This window comes from Apaloderma vittatum, unplaced genomic scaffold, assembly GCF_000703405.1.
Source record: "Apaloderma vittatum isolate BGI_N311 unplaced genomic scaffold, ASM70340v1 scaffold20116, whole genome shotgun sequence".
Lineage (NCBI taxonomy): Eukaryota > Metazoa > Chordata > Aves > Trogoniformes > Trogonidae > Apaloderma > Apaloderma vittatum.
The window spans coordinates 1-19,846 of NW_009720293.1; the positions used below are offsets into that span (position 1 = coordinate 1).

At 37.6% G+C, this 19,846-nt stretch overlaps 1 protein-coding gene across 2 annotated transcripts in view; it reads right to left on the reverse strand.

Annotated features, from left to right (window-relative positions):
• Positions 1-6,469: 6,469 nt before the first annotated feature.
• The window catches only part of DCUN1D4 (DCN1, defective in cullin neddylation 1, domain containing 4), a 28,325-nt gene continuing 14,948 nt past the window's right edge, over positions 6,470-19,846 (reverse strand). Inside the window, exons 4-10 of one of the 2 annotated variants that reach the window (XM_009870977.1) lie at positions 15,612-15,703; positions 13,248-13,318; positions 12,241-12,332; positions 11,290-11,398; positions 7,950-8,054; positions 7,397-7,499; positions 6,470-7,286 (exon numbers count right to left, since the gene is read on the reverse strand). In XM_009870977.1, the coding sequence (XP_009869279.1) occupies positions 7,231-7,286; positions 7,397-7,499; positions 7,950-8,054; positions 11,290-11,398; positions 12,241-12,332; positions 13,248-13,318; positions 15,612-15,703 (628 nt within the window). In that variant the 3' untranslated portion in view covers positions 6,470-7,230. The remainder of the gene's footprint in view (positions 7,287-7,396; positions 7,500-7,949; positions 8,055-11,289; positions 11,399-12,240; positions 12,333-13,247; positions 13,319-15,611; positions 15,704-19,846) is intronic. The other variant, XM_009870978.1, reaches the window with a different exon arrangement.

Sequence of the window (19,846 nt, forward strand, 5' to 3'; positions counted from 1 at the left end):
CACCCAGTGAAGCATATGCCCATTCATGCCAAGAGCAGTCAGTTTCTCTAGAATGCTGTGGGCAACAGTGTCAAATGCCTTACTAAAGTCAAAGCAGACAACATCCACAGCCTTTCCTTCATCCACCAAGAGCGTCACCCTGTCATAGAAGGAGATCCGGTTTGTTAAACAGGACCTGCCCTTCACAAACCCATGCTGACTGGGCCTGACCACCTGGTTGTCCTGCATGTGCTGCCCGGTGGAACTCAGGATGATCTGCTCCATCAGCTTGAGATTTTACCTGCTACCTTTTCACTACATTTTAGCTGCTATCAATCCACTGTATCTTGTTAGCAATGAAAATTTCACTAGTTTAGAAGATTTGGTCACTCAGATTTTTTTAGAATGCCTATACTAGTACGAAACCAGTTGTGGTTACAGAAAGAGACACCAACCTTCCTCTCGCACTGCTTCCATGTCTGCACAGGCGTTGCAGTGACCAAGAGGCTAACCAAAACTGCTCTAGGGACGCTGAAACTTCTTTAGCTCTACCCCTAACTTCAGGCAGTAAAACTCACGTTCAGGTTAGACTTGCGTTACTGTCACAGCTGATAGTGGGTAAACAGGCCATGTCACAGAACAAGCTCGATAAAATAAGGTGACTGAGTCTATTCTTCATGAACTTGCAAATGGAGCAATGAGGAGGCAGTCAAGAGGATGCTGGTAGCAGCTTGGGGACATCCTTCTCATGGGGCAAGGGTGTGCTGACCTCTGGGGTGGACAGGACATTGAGTCCCTCCTATAGTGAATCAGGATAGGGAAAAATTACTGAAGTCTTAAGAGTACACCAAGAACTTCATATACAGTCATCAGAATGAAACAGAGCTCTTGTTTTCAAACACATACTTATGATATTTTTATAATTACTAATTTTTGCTGTAGGTACAAAGCATTTCAATCTTTCCAGAGTATGCTGATAGTTGGGCTGGAAAACAAGCCTTGAATATAAAGACATTTACATTTAACTTACATTTTCATGGTACAGAAGGCTGTGACTCACCCCTCTGATAAACACAAGTAGCAGACGACATTCTGAGAACCAATGAAGGCAATCCTAGCCTTCATCACCAACATGAACATAATGAAAAACTGCTTCTCTAGAATGGGCTCTACATTATAATATTCAAATTGTAACATAAATACTTTCAAATGTGAATAAAAATTTAAGCCAAGAGCCTTAGGACTAGCTCAAATCATGCAAAATACAAAAAAAAAATCTTGTGAAATCTCTTATGTATGCCCTTTATTCTCTTTGCCAGCTTTAAAGTCTGTTTCCTATTCAAAACCAAATTTTTAACTCTGCAAGCAATACAAAGTAGTAAGAGTAACTAATGGCTCCTTTAAAAACTAAATTTGTGAATGTGTCATGGACATCTAGGCTGTCATTTCCATGTCTTATTGTTAGCAGCTGTTCTATCGCTCTGCTTAGATATTATCACTTTTGCTTTAAAAAGATCAATGCGACACCTCATTACAAGTCAAATAATTGAAAAGCTCTCCTAAAAAAGTAAGACAAGTGTTTAGGGTCATGAACAGACTCTCAGATCAAAGTATCACTACATTTAAATACTACTGTACTGGTCATCTCTTCCAGCATTACATTAGAGCAACTTCAAGAATTTTCTTTAGCATATAATTTTAGAAATCACAGAATCACAGAAGGGTTAAGGTCAGAAGTGACCTCTGGAGGTCATCTAATCCAACACCGTTGCTCAAGCAAGGCCGCCTAGAGCCAGTTGCCCAAGCCATGGCCAGATGGCTTTTGAGTATCTCCAAGGACGGAAACTCCACAATCTTGCTGGAAGACTTGTGTCAGTGCTCAGTCACCCTCAGAGTAAAAAAGCGTTTCCAAGTGTGCAGATGGAACCTCTAGTATTTCAGTTTGTGTCCACTGCCTCTGGTCTTGTCACTGGGCAGCACTGGAAAAAGCCTGATTGTCCTCTTTGCATCCTCCCTTCAAATACTGATATACATTAGTAATATCCCCCCCAGCACCTTCTCCTCATCTTTGTGGCCCTTTGCTGGGTGCTCTTCAGTATGTTGAGATGTCTCTGGTACTCAGGAACCCAGAACTGGACACAGGATTCCAGGTGTGGCCTCATCAGCGCTGAACAGAGGGGAAGAATCATCTCCCTTGACCTGCAGACAATACTTTGTCTAAAGCAGCCCAGGATACCATTTGTCTTCTCTATGGCAAGGGCATGTTGCTGGCTCATCTTCCACTTGGTGTCCCTTTCCTGCCAAGCTGCTTGCCAGCTGGGTGACTCCCAGCATATACTAGTGCAGGGGGTTGTTCATTTCCAGGTGCAGGACTTGGCACTTCTCCTTGCTGAAGTTCATGAGGTTCCTGTCAGCCCATTTTCTCCAGCCTGTCGAGGTCCCTCTGGATGGCAGCACGACCCTCTGGTGTATCAGCCACTCCTCTCAGTTTGGTGTCATCAGCAAACTTGCTGGGGACACACTCTGCCCCAATATCCAGGTCATTAATGAAGATTTGTATTGACCCTGGGGTACAGTGCTAGTCATTGGCCTCCAACTAGGCTTTGCACTGCTGATCATCACCCTCTGTGTCCTGGTGCTCAGTCTAACGTTCTCAGTCTACCTCGCTGTCCACTCATCCTGCCCACACATCAGGTCGAGATTAGCGGGTAATGATCATACTTCTTGTAACATTTTGTCTTAAGTGACATTGCTGTTCAAACTGACTCTGTTGAAAACTGCTCCATAGCAATACTGTTTTACACCCACTCTTCATTTGAAACCTATCTTTTTCTAACAAAGTTTTAAATACTGATTTGCTTTCCTATTAGAAATAAGTATGACAAGATTATACATTCAAGTTCTCTGCTACTCCATGATAAAGGTTGCCAGCTTATCTGATGAGTGTTCAGATACGAGAATTTCTGAAGCATGAACCACAGAAAAATCTGAAGTCAGTTGCTGAAACTAACACAAATATCGTTTATTTGTGGGATGCCATTTTACATTAACACCAGCAAAAGACCTAAAAATCATGTTAGGTGGCGTAACAGTATTTTCATCGGGTTGAGAGTCACAGGAGTTTAGCACACCTTATGTAATATTGAAATAACTAAGACGTAAAGCCTTCACAGTTAGTTACTGCTGTAACTAAAACCAGTGTCAGTAGGTACTAATTTGTGACAACACACGTACACACACACACACACACACACACACACAGGGAAAAAAATTTAAAAAAAAAAAAAAAATCAAGCTGAGTTTTGGTCTCAATTACAGACAACAAATTCTTTAGCTGGTGGATGGATTCTATACACTTTTACAGCAACATGAAAGGACAAAATGTAAGGCCTAGAAAGAGGTATTTTAGCAGTTACAATTAAAACCAGGACACAAGCTAACATTTAAAGCTGTCTATATGAATTCCAAGAGTATTAAACAGTTTATTAGACTTGTGAACAAGGGTCAACAGAAATCTGGGAAAACCTTGAAACTGAAGCCCATTTCTTGTCCTCTAGAAGAGTAACTTCAGGACATTAACCAACTAGCAATGACCTGTAACCAATTTTGATTGTGTTAGCTTATCTGTGGTGAAATAAAGCGCATGTATTTGTGGTAAAGTGGGAGAAGCCTCCAGCCCTCTACAGGTGTTAGAAAAGGCTACATAAAGGTAACTCAAATATTTGTTGTAGCTTAAAGACAACCTCAAACAGGTTTCTACTGAAAACTCAAATACATAAAGGATTCCAATGAATTCCATCCTCTTCACCTTGCTTTCCTTAAAAAAGATAAAAAGTGAAAACTTAACAGTTTTAAATACTTAATATTATTTGCTGCAGAATGAAATTTAATTTGTGGAATGTTTTGGTTGTTAATATTCACAGAATCACTTAGTTCAGAAAAGACCTTTGAGATAACTGAGTCTGATGACCTCCAAATGTTTGTCATCTATCAACTTAAAAGTGTCAAGTACTATAGGCTCTGGATACTGTTTTCCTTTCACTAACTGGCTTTCTACTTTGCATCTCCAAAATATCAAGTATGAATTGCACATCGATCATCAAGTTTCTGCTATAAGGACAGCAACAGTACACCAGAAAAATTAGCATAAGATCCCTGACACTTCTGCCAGGATGACCTCTGTGTCTTGTCCAAGAAGTCCGCACATTCTGTATATTTTCAAAAGAAAACAAACCAAAACCCTACATCAGCTATATGATGGCATAAAAAACCAGAAAGCTAACACCAAACTTGTACTAAATACAAGGTAAATTATGTAACTTAGTTAAGTTTCCACAATTATTTGAAAATGAGAGGGAATTTCTCTGAAATAAGAGCTGGCAATGTTAGGATCCTCTGCTTATCAGCATATCTAGCAAAAACAGAAGGCTGGATAGCACAGAGAAGATTATAAAGTTATAGAGGTCCATTTTTGTCCATTTGTTCTCTACAAATGTTTGTAAAGCTGTCTACCAGCTGTAATTGAATTTGTAGTTTACTTTATGAAGATGCATGTTTATAAACCAGCTGAAAACTACAGCTTCATCTTACTTGCAAGTGGAAGAAAAAAATATGCAGTATCTATCTCATCAATTTCTAAACACAGTCTTCCTTTTCCATCATTCCCAATTACTTTTACCCAAAGAAAAAAAACAAAGAGTTTGTTTACTTATACATCATGAGTACTTTCTGAGGTTTCCTTCACTCTGTTTTCTTTGCTTTTATCCTGTATTCTGTTAAACGTTAGCAAAACTTGGAAAAAGAGCATCTGATTGAGCTGAACAGATTTCTGTTGACCCTGCTATATGAAAGTTATACCTGTAACAGTAATAGATCAAAAGTGTCTTTGGCTCTTGCTTCTGTTACTGGAAGCCAAATTATGTGTGATATAAAAAGTCTTTTACGCAAACCTTGTATTTGTTGCACAATTCATGTCAATTTTTGCTAAACATTTTTCTAGAGTCAGTAACTAGCTTAACATTTAAGAAGAATTACAGTATTTCACTTGAAATCTTAGCAACCACAATTCAGTCTAATGTTGAAAGTTATATTGCTTCTAAGTTCATTCTTTTAAGAACTAAACCAGCAGCTCCACTGATATTTCCTTACGGTTATACTATGGCAATATACACATTTACATCGGAAGTCTTAATAATATGTGTGTGTTTTAGTAAGAGGCTTATTGTAAACATTAAATACCACACTCCACTGAATTAATTTCTTGTGCAAACTGGCATCAAACATGGAATTAAGGTTACATGTATTAGTACATGAGAAAGCAATGACTATGTATGTTTTATCACTAATTTAAAGAGCGCTATTGAGTGTCATGGATATCCGAACGTGACTATTTCATGGGGAAAGGTAGTATTTGCTTCTTAGAATCATGAAATTCTACATTTTGTATATGCATACATATTGTCTATTTATGTATAGACAAATACACACAAACACACACAAACAACTTTTGTCTTTGGCAGCTGAGTTTGACAAACAAAAACCATCACCACCACCAAACAGATGTGAACACAACTGACCACCTGTAGCACCACAATTACAACCTCCTGGTCCAGGGCAGCAAACTCCTGGGCTTGTGCTAAACTAGGATTCATCGTGAAAACAGCCAAGTTAATGATAGTTGTTTCTGACTCTAGTGACAGCAGAAGATGATCTCCAGTAGAGCTGAAAAGTTCCCATGCCACCCGGAACATTCTTCCCTCCTTACCCTATACTGCATTCTAGAGAAATATCGAAACTGCCAATACCTTGTTAAAATACTTCTACAGGAAAGTAATGTTGTTCTCTGTTCTAAAACATTCCCTGGCCCTTTTTTTAAAATGCTTCATGAATCAATTTGGAACATTTTGATAAATCCTTAGGGTTCAAAGTTTAATAGCACCGTATATTTCAAGGACTTATTTATAAAAATCAACACTAACATTACTTGATAAAGGGTAAGGCAAAGACAATGTGAAAAAATTACAGAACTTAAACATCACACCATTCACTCATTTTCCCCAAAATAATCACTAGGACTGTCCTATAAAGATAAAGAAATGAGTGAAATAGGCAGTGGTCCTGACTAAAAAGTACTGTCATTTAATGCTGGTGTTTTAACATGCCCATTGCCTGCAATGGACATTTCTGCTAGGAAAATCCAATCCCCAGCATGAAAATAAAAGTAATGTTTTAACTATTCAGTATCATGTTTTTAATTACTTAAAAACGCAAAGTTAAGGAAAGAGTTGGGAAAGACTATAAACAAACAAAAAAAAACCACCCAAACCCAAGGCTATATTATCTATGTGCTAGGGGTGAACCGATTTTATTCCCCAAACCATTAATTTTAGTTAGAACTTTAAATTCCACTAGATCGCAACATAGACGAAACACTCTTGGTACACCGAAAATTAAAAGGAGTATGCCAAAGGCAATTTACAAAAGTCTAAAACCCATTTGCAAAAGGTACTTTAATTTGTTCATTTGTACCTGTAATGACTACCGCAGTTTGAACATTAAAAAGTCAGTTTTCTCTTCAAATGGAAATCATCTGTGGCATGTACAGCTATTACAGTGTTTTAATATTTTATGTGTATATATATATATTTTTTTAAGACATCAGCGTTTCATTCCTATTAAGCAATAGGTCAGGTTTGGCGAATTCCAGTGAAGAAAATCACAGCACATATCTTGTCCCCTCAGAAACTGGCATCTCAAATAGTAACATTACAATTGACAATAGTTCTTCACATAACTATGTCCACACAGTCTGTTCGTTTTCTGAAATGCTACATTTGAGACCAAAAGAAAAGCAAAATAACTAAAGTTTCAACAAATATGATGTGATGACTAGAAATTATGCCACAAAATTATTTTTACAATACATTTCTGCAGAAATAATCCCTAAGTGAAGCTTTTTTTTATACACATATACAAAATTTAGACAGCAATATACACATAATCACAGTGAAGACGCTGGCAAGTTCACCAATTCGTAGTGTAAATACAAAATGCAAAGCAGCCTTCAAAGAGAACAATGCTACACAGCAAGCAGAACTAGCTTGTTAAATAGCAAACATCAAAAGGTCCCTGCAAAAGGGATGCAGTGCAAGAAAAGCAGCATGCACTTTGATACAAATAGCAGTTTTATGGCTAATGGTTGACATAACTGTGGTAACAGTGACTCTTGAGTGGCTGTGCATAGTTAAACTCCTATGTCATCTGTTTTCCTTTATACCATTCCACAAACTCATCCAACAACACTGGCCCTGTAGAGAGATCAAATAACTGCATTTTACAAAACGCTGTAAAGGGACACCGAATGAATAAGCTCAGAGAAATAAATTATTTCAGAACACCAACATATGGTAGTACTTACAGGCTCCATCTTCATCATAGTTACTGAGGTCAAGGTTAATTGTTCTGCTGAATTCAAGAACATTACACCATTGGTCCTTATTGATAACTTTGTATTTCGATTGCTGCTTAAGGCAAGAAACAAAAGTTACTAAAATATACTTTCAACTCCCTCAATTACAGATTTTTTTACAGAAAATTTAAACCTTGTGACGAATTATTTGAAACTGTAAGCCATTTAAAACTGAACAGGATTAAAGAATCCACTAAGTAATCAAACTAGGGTTGAATAATTCATGTTTCTGATTAAGACATCTTTTAGTGGACAAACATACAGCCATGAAATGAAAGCCCAAAAGCAAATCAAAGACATTCTATACTTTGTCTTAAATAAATCTTAGGAGCACAGAAACAAAGAAGAAGAAACAAAGGAAAGATAACCAGTTAGAAATGCTGCTTTGAGTATTAATATATTTTGAATCAGAACAAAAAATACTAGTTGCTGTTCATTCTACCTCTAGTTGAAGTATCAGAGAAGACATCCAAAAAATGTAATTCTGTTTCAAACTTTATACCTCTAGAAATTGGTGAAATACTGGAAAAAGGGACCATGTTTTTCCTAAGAGAAGGCCCAACATACACTTGGCAGTATTGATATCTAGGCTGCGCTGGTCCTTTTCCTGCATAAAAAGGCAAAGGTCAGAAAGGAGGGGGAAAAAAAAAAAAAGGCATGATTTCAGAATTTTTCACTTCCACCACTGCCTTTACTACAGCTCATCCATATATAAAATAAATAAGCAAATAAATAACAGTAGTATCTAACAGTGGTTTTTAATTAAACACAACTTCCTAGTAAAATCTCCTTCCTTATAGCTAATGGCTTGCTATACAGAGATGATGCTCTCTACAGACTTTCCCAAAAAACTGTCACCACTATTGCAGATGAGGCACATGCACCTATTCCTCACTTCAGACCTTTCTAGAGAGCAATGGCCAATAGATGCATATCCATGTTTGGATGTGTGCCTCTGCATAGACATACATCTCTTAAAAATAGCATCACTGTACATATTTCCTGAGGTGTTATTACAACTACAGGAACTGTCAGTAGAGAGGTGAGTAGCTATCAGGTAACACTGACTACGCAACTATGAGCCAAGGAAGATCTTTGTTCTGTTATTCTACTGATTACACAAAATTCAGATTAAATTAATTATCAAATGACCAGAGGGAACATAATATACTAGCACATGGAGATCCCCTCTCAAAACTGTCTTAGTTTTAGTTCAGCATGGCAGTAGTGTATTAAGGCTTAGGGAGTGTTTCTGCTAAGAAAAAAGAAGCACCATCTGTACCCAGCAGATTCATCACATCTAATCAGTGGGGAAGTTAATGATAACACAACTTGAGCACATCTCAAAAGTAATGTGTACGTGTAAGATTTTGTTATTTTAAGTAGTTTATCCATCCACATTTCTTGCCTAGCTATAGAGGAAAAAAGTAAACTCCAGGATGAAAAAGGCTTTTCAATTAGTAATAGAGTCGAAAAACAAACATGCAAAGGCATTTTTGTATTAATATGATACAATTCTTTCACTTATTTCCAACATCAAATAGTTCTAAAACCTAATCCTCTTTCCAAAACCCATTTACACCTGTCACAGACACCTTTAAGTAGAAATCATACTGCTTTGAGAATTCATTTTATTTTCCATACTGTTTATACTCTGAATTCTTCCTACACGCTCAAGTGTTAATGGAAGCAAGCTCTGCTGCCTTTACTTCGGCCATGCTGGTTTTACATGCCTTACATGAAGTTTCTACATTCCCCCTCTCCGACTACTGTTTGGAACAAATTGTTCAGATAAGCCCTTTATACCCACCTCCAACTGCCTAATGGCACATCTGCCATGACAGATGCTTTGATTCCATTCTTAACACACACTCCCGACTTTTACGTTCTCCTTCTTGGATACAGAGGAAAGAATATACTGATCGTCTCTGATACAGTTCAGAATTTCTTTCACATTGGTGATAGATGGCCTTTCTGAGGTATGTTTTCCCCAATATTTCAGATAGAAGACCTATTTAAGCCATTAAATACACGCATCTGTAGGTTCTCAAACTTGGCAATGGCAAATAGGGAGTGAGGAATGCATTTGTGCTTAGTATCACTATATGGTGTTTTAAATTATTTCCTCAAATCCATGCTGATTTAAATTGTGTATGCAACATAAAACCTTGATGATATTATTTTTATTGACAAACTAACACGAAACACCAAATCACTATATAAAATTCTCTCTTAGAAGTTCAGCAGTTAAGAAAATTTTTTATTGCCATGGAGCACTTCCCTGAAATAACTACACTTTAGGATGAAAATTAAACAACCTTCTGAATCAAAACCCAAATCTGCTCCCAACGCTTTTTAATATCAATCACTTTAATTATTCTGATAAAAGTTACGTAGAAGTTCATCTGCTACATCTAGTTAAATGTATCAGTCTTTGCCATTCTCCTATAGACTTCCCCTGGCTCCACAGTATTAAACATTCAATAATCCCATTAACCTAATATAATTTTGACAATTCCCCTGTTGACTTGCAGTCCTACAATGTGGGGGGATTTTTCTGTCACAAGTGATCTCACAGCATCTGCATCTCAATGTTTAAATTCTTCTTCAAGACTACTGTTTGTCTCATCAATCTGGTACCTCTTGAAAAACCTCCACCCACTAACCTCTTTCTAAGCTTTTGCACTTAATTTTGACAGGCCATCAGCTGGCACAGATCTGCTACCAGTAAAACATTCCAAATATTTCCTGAGTATCTTGAACTTCCTTGGCAATGTTAGTTATTCCAAGTCTTTGCATTTTACATGGATCAAGACTGGCAGAACAGATCTTCAAACAGCAAATGAGGAGTTAAGATGTTGATATGGGTCTTCTTCCTCTCATACTAACACCATTCCTTCTGTCATATACAGCTGTAGGTTTCCTTGCTTAGAAGTGAACAACCATGAATGCCTGCACACTGACACACAGAAAGCACTGATGTACCACAAATCTGAGTTACTTCTGACAAACTTAACTATCAGAATTGCTATCAGTTCTAATAGTACTTGCTATTTTTCTCATGTTACATTTTTGCTGTAAATTTTCTTGGTGTCTTTCATTCTCCTTCAGTTATGCCTGTGATCATTTCTATGTGAAGTCTTCTGTACGTTCCCTCACATTAGCAAGAAAGATTTTCAAATTCTATTTTAAAATATTAATTCAGAAAATCACAGTTCCTTTATTGTTCCTTTTAGGTAGGAACAGTCTGACACATATTATGGGTTCTGATACCAGGTATAATTTTATCCATAAATACTTCATAGTAGGAAGGTTCATATCAGGATATATTTAATAGATACCAAGAACACCATTAATGACCTTCCAATAGTCTTTTGAACCAGTATTTGTATTATATCATATCCATCCTTTATCATATTAGTTATTTTTAACATCTGCAGAAACGCCTGAAGTGCCTTCCTGTTTTAAATACACTCATGCTCACAAAATTCAAACAGTAAGAGGAAATAACAGGATAATTATAAAGCCAGTGGAAGTTAAGTGGCAAAGCTCCGCTATGCAACTGCATAGGGCCTAAATGATTTCCTTGAAGCCACAAAACAGCTTGCAGCAGAGAGGTAACAAAACATGTCAAAACACAATCACTGAGCATCAAGCATCCTATACACTTTTCTGGTTTTGGCATGTTGCCTATGCTTTTTTAGAACATCAAGAGTTTCACTTTTTAGAAGCAATCTTGAGTAGTATCTTATGAGAAACATACTTAGAAGTATACAGTCTTTCAATTATCACTTATGAAAGTGAAGTTTTCATTTCAGATGCTGGTCTTCTACAGTACTTACCCGTGCAAAGTCAAATGCATATCTATAAATAAGTTTAAAATTGGTAGGCTCATTTAATAAAGATCTCAAGTAATCCAGAGAATTTCTCAATTTTTCTGTAGTATCACATCTACAAGAAAAGCACAAAGTGAATTCAGAGTCTGCATTCTTATAGAGACATCTGATGTTTGAGAAAAGAATCTCTAACATGAGTCCCCATGAATCTGTTCAAAATGCCTCACTCTGTATAAAGGCATGTCTTTGAGTTTGTCCACCTAAAATGTCCTAACTAAACACTTAGTATGAAAAAGATTTAGATAAAATGGCAAAGTCTTACACTGGTACTCTGATGACAATTTGTTTGGCTTTGTAGCAAACACGCTCTCCAGGAGATTAAACTAAGAGCTTGTCTACACATGGCAAACAACCAGCACATCACAGCAGTGAAACAACGCTTCAGTAGCTCTGCTGAAACTACAGAACTTCCTACACAGTTTCAGTGATTCTGTTCTGGAAGATGAGGCAAAATACAGTTCTTTCTTCAACTCTCTATGAAACACGTGATTATTCAACCACATTTAAGTTAGCTATGCCATGAGATTAAGCGCTCAATTGGAGAAAGCATCTCAAATTACACATGCTCTAACAACATACCAATGTCTAATAGATAGGTCCAGTCCAGTGATAAAGGTACATGTCCTTGGAGACAGAAACAATGTTGAACCTCATGACATTTCTGTTTTCTTGAGGCTGCAGACATTTTAATCCAACTGTATTTAACCTTACAGCTGCCATGTTTCAAGTTGTCTCTAAGTGGCCACATCACCACAAACAGGACCGAAAAATGTATGGATTCTACACCACAGTAGAGCTCTCTGCTTTAGGTGTTACAAATCAAAACCCTAAAGTGTGTTTTTTTCTTAAAAAATCGGTTTGCTGTAACAAACTTCAGAGGCTTTTCAAAGCACTTACTGTAGTGATGTCATTCCTTTTAACCATTCTTGTAATGTAAAGTAGCCCATGTTTTGTGCATCCAACTTCCATGCTAGTACAAGCATAACTACCTGTTTTAAAGAGGGGGGGGGGGGGGGGGGAAACATGAAAAAAATGAAAAAGGAGGGGGGGGGGGGAAGAGAACACTGTAAAGAATTAACAAAACTCATGCATTTTTCAAATAACAACTATCCAGTAGGTTACAAATGCTTTACTAGCACAAATAGCATGTTCAGATCTTTGAGACACTATTTAAAAGTTAAAAAAAACATGGAAGCAACAAGCCTGCACAAAATCTAAAGAAAGAGACAGTAACAGTGCAAAGACAGAGTGAACATCCACCCAAGTTACCAGGAGCCCCCCTACTTCAAGGGAGTATGCACAGTCATCTAGTGAGCAGCGCATCGAGGAAGATGTGCTGGGGCAAAAGCTACAGAAAACATTTCCCAAAACAACTACAAAATTTAAGTACCAGTTCGACGACACGTTACATTTGGCACTTGTTAAGCTCTCACCTGGGCGAACATCAGTTGCAACCCATGAACTCTTCTGAAATTCAACTATTCTGAAGTTAATAACGATCCTCACCTCAATCCAGCTACGCCAGGGTACCATCAGCCTACCTAACACTGCAGGTCTGAAGATGCAGCATAATTCAAGGAGTTGTTAAGTAAAGCTAGGTAAACTAACATTAACGCACACCAAAACAAAGGCTAATACATAAATACTTCAGTTTTGCCCAAAAGGAAACACAGTCCTCCCCACATATCACACAGAGGACTCAAGTAATAAAGAATTTATAGAAAGTGATACCATAATACTACTATTTCATTCAAGAATTTAAGCAATCACTTTTGATATACACATGGAAAAATGCATATAACCTGATGGAAAAATATGCATATATTTCCTGATGGAAAAATATGAGATATAAGATTGGCTCATCATAACAGTTTAGGCATCTTCGGAATGGACTTTGAACTTACATTTTCGGGTTCAACTCCAATGTCTTCACAAAATTTCTCCATACCTTCTGGCCCTACAATGTCATCAGTGCCTGCAAACAAAATGCATTTTACTTATCTCTCTGAGTTAAAAGTCTGACCTTTACAGCATAAGAGAAATGCAAGCACACAGTACAACCTGAACTTTCATGTCATTTTTTTCATTTGTTTGTTTTGACATGCAATAAATATTTCCACACTGTATCGAGACTTGGATACACTAAACCTTTATATCGCCTTTGGAAACATAGACAGAAAAACTGTAAAATAACTTTTCATTCCTGATACTACCCTTCATCCCATCTATTTACTAAAATAACCTTGGAAGAATAAATTAATAGTATCTTTAACAATGCACTTGAGACTAGCAGAATATCCATGTAATACTACCATAGTCAAATGAGCAGATGATGGTTAGTGAAACTCATTACTTGCCTTGAATCTCTACAGTGATCATAAGATCACACCACATTAAGATGTGATGTACAGCTATACAGCATACAAGACACTGTCATTCCCAGAATCTCATTCTTTATTGTCTCATATACTATCTTTACATAACCTTATCTACAAAAAAGAGCTTAAAATAAAAATCTTGTGCTCCTGTTTACTGCCATGGCCACATATTTTCTGACTTTTAGTAACTGCAGGGGGAAGGAAGACATGAATGACAGAGATTTCTTTGCTTGCTTAAAAGGCAAGAAAGGTTTAAAACATAAGATGTTATTACAATGCACTACAATAAAAATGCTGTTAAATCAAGGTATTTGTGACTTGTGCAATATTCTGTTGAAAAAAATGTACAGGCATTAAGAATTGTACTGTGTAATTCTATTTTTTTAAGTACCTTTTAAATATTTGGACTATTTTGTTAGAATTACTTTATTCAGGTTTAAAAGGGTTCACTTTGTAAAAACATTAGAGGTTGACATGCCTACTTTCATCCAAGATAAAGATCATACATTCAAGAAACAGGTTTTACAAAGAGAAGATCAATCTAAGTTTTATTATTAGGTGACCTACTATTCTAGAAATAACAAGATTTAATTATATCTTTTTCCATCTTCTCACAACATCCTCTCCTAGTTCTCTGACTGTACACAACAGTCTTCAAAAAGACTCATTCTGTAATGCAAAGACACACTAGGGGGAAAAAAAAAACACAACAAATGCAGTGTCAACTCTCTGCCTATATAAAGGAGAAGACTTATGAAACAAGAACACAAAAGAGACTATTCTGTGAAAATTCACTGTTCAGAATGTTACTCAATACAGTAAATAGAATCATACTCTCTGCTTTTCTGTTTCATCTTGGTATATGCACCAATGGAAACCCAAAAGCTTTCATACAAAGCCTTTCTTTCACCCCTCCTTTTCACGAAAGTCTTGACAAAAATAAATAATACTTGATACTAGACTGAAAAAAATAAATCAAGCTAGTCAGAAAGGCAGAGAATCTAACAGGTTAAATTTGGCTTGCATTTGTCTGAATCACCACTCCCAGACTGCCACAGATCAGTGAGATCTCAAAACATTTAATTTAGTTTATATAATCTTATTAGAAGAAAAACAACACAAAACATTTTATTACATCAGATTAAGTCACTCTTCATTATGCATAAGAATTAGATAAAAGAGAACAAGCTGTGAGTAATGTTATCGAAGACAGCATGAGAAAACTGTAGAATGACCTTATTTTCCTGGTCAATCACCTATTTAATTTCCTTTTGGTCTTTACAGTCATGGCATAATTTTTTTTTCCATATTTCCAGTAATGCCCTTAAGAAAAGGATGTGTAAAAGACGAGTATGACTAACTTCACTATTAAAGGACACCTTCCCTAAACCTTGTGATAGAAAACTATATTATATAAAGGCAAGACTATATGGGATATTTGAATTTATTCACTTCTTGCTTGAAGCCGTAAGCATCAGATTCAGCAACCTTTCCAACTCCTCCCCCTTTTTTTTTTTTTTTATTAAAGACACGCTTCTTCTGTACTATTCAGCACTACACAGCAGATGACAGAACTTTTAAAGCCAGGAGGAAACATAATTTGGGACAGAATTACAGCTTTAACGATAGATTTGAATAGCAAACCACACATGTTCCAATATACTTTAAGTTACACACCTTCTGTATTTTTTTTTCTAGAATAGAGACAAAGACAAAACTGCCCCTTGAACTCTTCAACTTCATGCTAAGTAGAACATACGAAAAGCTTCCTTAAGACTTTTACAAAAAAAGCCCTTTATATTCAGCCTTGGACAAGCTCAGTTAATGCAATTTTTATATGTCAATGTAGATTTAATTGCTATTAGTAGAAAATTTGCATTTCACCCTTACCTGCATATTCATAGAACCATTCTAAGCATCTCTTACTCGAAAAGACTTCTTCCTCTGCTTTTATTCTAGTTGAATCATATTTTCTATACATACTTAAAAAAAAAAAAGAGAAACAAGTAATTAATCCATCAATTTTTTTAAAGCAACCTTTTACTCAACAGTCACTGTAAGCAACAATGTTTTTTCCTTTCATGAACCATTTACTCAACATTCTGTCCTCATATCCAGTCATTTGGGCCACTGCTTAAATGAGTAAAAATCACTGAACCTAAATACTACATTTGCTCAGTCTGTCACACTTCACCTGATTCATAATCGTTATCCATGTACATGAACTTCCTTTACAACAAATACAGACTAGTTCAAATTCAACCCCAGACTGCTTTGTTTAAGTTCAGGTAAGACCTGTGTACCCCATTAATTATGACCATCAACCGACGGGCTGCATCTCGGCTGCAAGTCTAAAGCCAGAGCAATTCCACGCCGCTATCAACACAGGTCCTACCTGTAGGCACAGGCATGCTTTACACGCTTTGAATTATTAACTACGGAGAACTGCACACACTCATTTTGCCTATGAAAGTAATAAAAGCCAAAACAGACATGACTCACGTGTATTATTCTAAAGCAAGTAAGTTGGTAACATAAAAACCCCACAGAGAACAGGTTACAGGTCCTCACTACAATAACTCAAGGATTTTCATTCATCATGGGGTGAATAATTATCTGAAAAGCCAGATCCACAGCACCCCTTCCCCTTAGAGAGGACTGGCAAGGTAATGCTCTCCTTCAGCAAGAAGCGTAAGGAATTTAAACTATATTCAGGAAGCAACGCTGAAGTACCAGTCTCCCGAATTTAGTACCTGAAACATGTAAAGCACAGAAGGCATAGCAGAAGTTGGTGAGTGACTCCACCCTACTTAGACTTTTCTGAAAGAATCATAGAATCATAGAATTGTCAGGGTTGGAAGGGACCTTAAAAATCATCTAGTTCCAACCCCCTGCCATGGGTAGGGACATCTCCAACTAGAGCCCTGTCCCTTGCCCAGAGCCCCATCCAGCCTGGCCTTAAAAACTTCCAGGGATGGGGCTTCTAGCACCTCTCTGGGCAACCTGTGCCAGTGTCTCACCACCCTCATGGGGAAGAACTTCCTCCTAACGTCCAATCTGAACCGATCCATCTCTAGCTTTAATCCATTCCTCTAGTCCTACCACTACCCGACATCCTAAAAAGCCCCTCCCCAGCTTTCCTGTAGCCCCCTTGAGATACTGGAAGGCCACAATAAGGTCTCCTCGGAGCCTTCTTTTCTGCAGACTGAACAACCCCAACTCTCTCAGTCTGTCTTCATAGGAGAGGTGCTCCAGCCCTCTGATCATCCTCGCGGCCCTGCTCTGGACACGCTCCAGCACGTCCATATCTCTCTTGTACTGTGGGCTCCAGAACTGGACGCAGTACTCCAGGTGGGGTCTCACAAGAATGGAATAGAGGGGGAGAATCACTTCCTTTGATCTGCTGGCCACGCACCTCTTGATGCAGCCCAGGACACGATTTGGCTTTCTGGGCTGCAAGTACACACTGACGGCTCACGTTGAGCTTCTCATCTACCAGAAGAGACAGTATTATTTGTGCCTGTTAGAGGAAAGAGACTCAGCAGTCCATGTACTTGTTCACTGTTACACAAGCATTCTCTGATCCCCTTCCATCACTCTGCAGAAGCTTGTGCTCATAAAGGCTGAAAAGAGATGAGCGACAAATGGCGACAAAAGGAGAGGTAGCCAAGAACAGCTCTGTAAGTGTTTCGAGCACACAGCCCTTCCTCATACAGAGTCAAACCCTGCTGGAGGAGGACAACAAAGAAGCTAACTGGTTCAAGGAGCCTGGTGAAATTAATTTGGAGTTGACTTCATCGCCATTCTGCCCTTCTAGAAGGCCACATCAAAGATGTCTACACTTAAGAGCCTGAATTGTTCTATGATTCTATCTACATTAATCCCACTATCAGCTCAGCTATCAGCTATGAGGAACTGTAGCTAGAAATTAACGGCACAATGACCATTCTGACAGTTATTCAAAGAACTACTTATGATTTATTGTCATAGTTCCTTTAAAGCAAGTAACCATTAGAAAAGTAGTACTAGTCAGTGCAAAATGATAAATTGCTGATTTGAAGACAAATACAAATGAAGATCTTAATTTTTCTTGCCATCTTGAAATTTCTTAACACTGTACTGAAACACACTGATGTGTAACAAAGTGAAACACCAGAGAAAAATGCCAGGTCTGCATGTCTCAGAAACTTATATTCATATACCCACAATTTGTAGTGTTTTTTTTTTAATTTTACTTCTGAAAACACTTTTTTTAATTTGAATTATAGACCTTGCATAAGCTTTACTACAGCTGCAAAGGAGCAGGCTGACAGCACTGCCCCCTAAGTTATCAACTAGGCCAGAAGGTATAAGTCAGAGCTGGAATAGTATTTTTCTATTAAAAAAACCTGTGTCTGATAACTTAATATTCTCATACTTGCAGAATGAACTGTGATTATGAAAGAACTATTCAATATTTTTTCTGAATTCTGAATTCAGGTGATTCAAAAAATTTTGCCAATTTGGCAAAAGTCTGTTTATTCACTAAGTACCCACTTTCTTGTAGCAAACAAAGGTGACGAACACTAACTGGAAAACCAAGCTGAAAAACAATTGTAGCAGGAGCTAGACAACATTTTATTCTACTCTATTTATTCCAGAAGTCTGTAAGAGCACTGCTGGGACACAGGACATGCAAAGCTAACGTGGTTCCCAAAGACAGACATTCATCACAAGACTTGATGGTTTTTCTTACAAAGGGATGACAACCAAGTGCCTTGTCCTGCTTGTTCATACAACTCATCAGCTGTCACTGTATTATTTGAGAAGGAACCCTCAAGAAACAAATTTATTGACAGAGTTCTAACAAAAGGATTCTTGCACCTACAAGTGGCAAAGCTCCATACTGTAGCCTAAACCAAGACACGAATGGCAGCAGTATGTGTAAGAGGAATGGTGAATGAGAACAGAAAAAACCCAGCACTTTTTATACATTCACTGCATCTACACATAGCAAGTTTTCATAGGACTGATATGGGACTGAAAGCCCTTTGTTGTCCATAAACCTAAGGTCACTACTTAGGAACTGCAGGAAAAACCAATATTCATTACTAGGTCAATGTGCCCAACATACAGCCAAGTAACTCGAAGCAAAGCACTCTTGCCTTAAACTTATCATTGTTCAAAAAGCTCAGTATCTGACTATTGGAGTTTGATTTTTGTGAAACCAGAACTGATTATAGCTCTTCCAATCTGTGCCAGTAAGAGAAAATACTTTACAAATTCAGAAAATAAAATCAAAATGGATATGATCTTTAACTATCCCAGTCTCTGCTACAAGCTAATTAGCCAGATATTCATTAAGAGTGCAAGTGACACTACCTTGTTTGTAATGAAAACAGACTAGGCATGCCCAGAAGTATAAAACCGTGACATAAAAATAGAGGGATCAATGTCAGATGCCTTTCTCTCTACCTAAAGGAACTACGAGCAGATTGCATATTCTGCAAGACAAAGATCACTTGAAAAGGAGTATGACAGAAACAAGAAACACCAATGCAGACCCGGTGTTAGTGATCTCTCATGCGTAAAGATGACATCTGTTCTCTCCCTGCTTACTCCAAACACCAAATGAGTTTCTCCCTCCACTCTAGCCAAACCAGCTAGTTCTAACAGCAGAAGAGTCCTAATCCCTGAAGCACTTGACGAAGCAAGATGAGCAGGGAGATACAAGCAAGTAAGTAGGCAAGTACATGAGATTATAGCCTAGGACAACTTGGTTTAGTTATCGCAGGAAGCCCAACCTGGTAGCACAGGGTAAAGGTGATTCCAAAGACTGAGTCCTCTTTATGATGATTAATACAGACTTGATTGTCTCAAGAACCGTATGTGCAGAGGAGAAAAGTACAAACTGCCAGAGATGTCTGGCATCCATCTGGTATCTTCAGATATTTCTCTTATCTTTTTAATTTCTCTGTACTTCCTGTAAGATGATGTGCGTTGTCTTTGTGCTAAGCACAATGTCTCTTGCAACGCAGACAAATACAAACTGTCAGAGCGCACAGGGTAGATATCTAAATACTTTAGGAGCATCTACTGAGCAGATCCAAGTTTCAAACAGCAAGTCCTCAACTGCTCACAGCTTC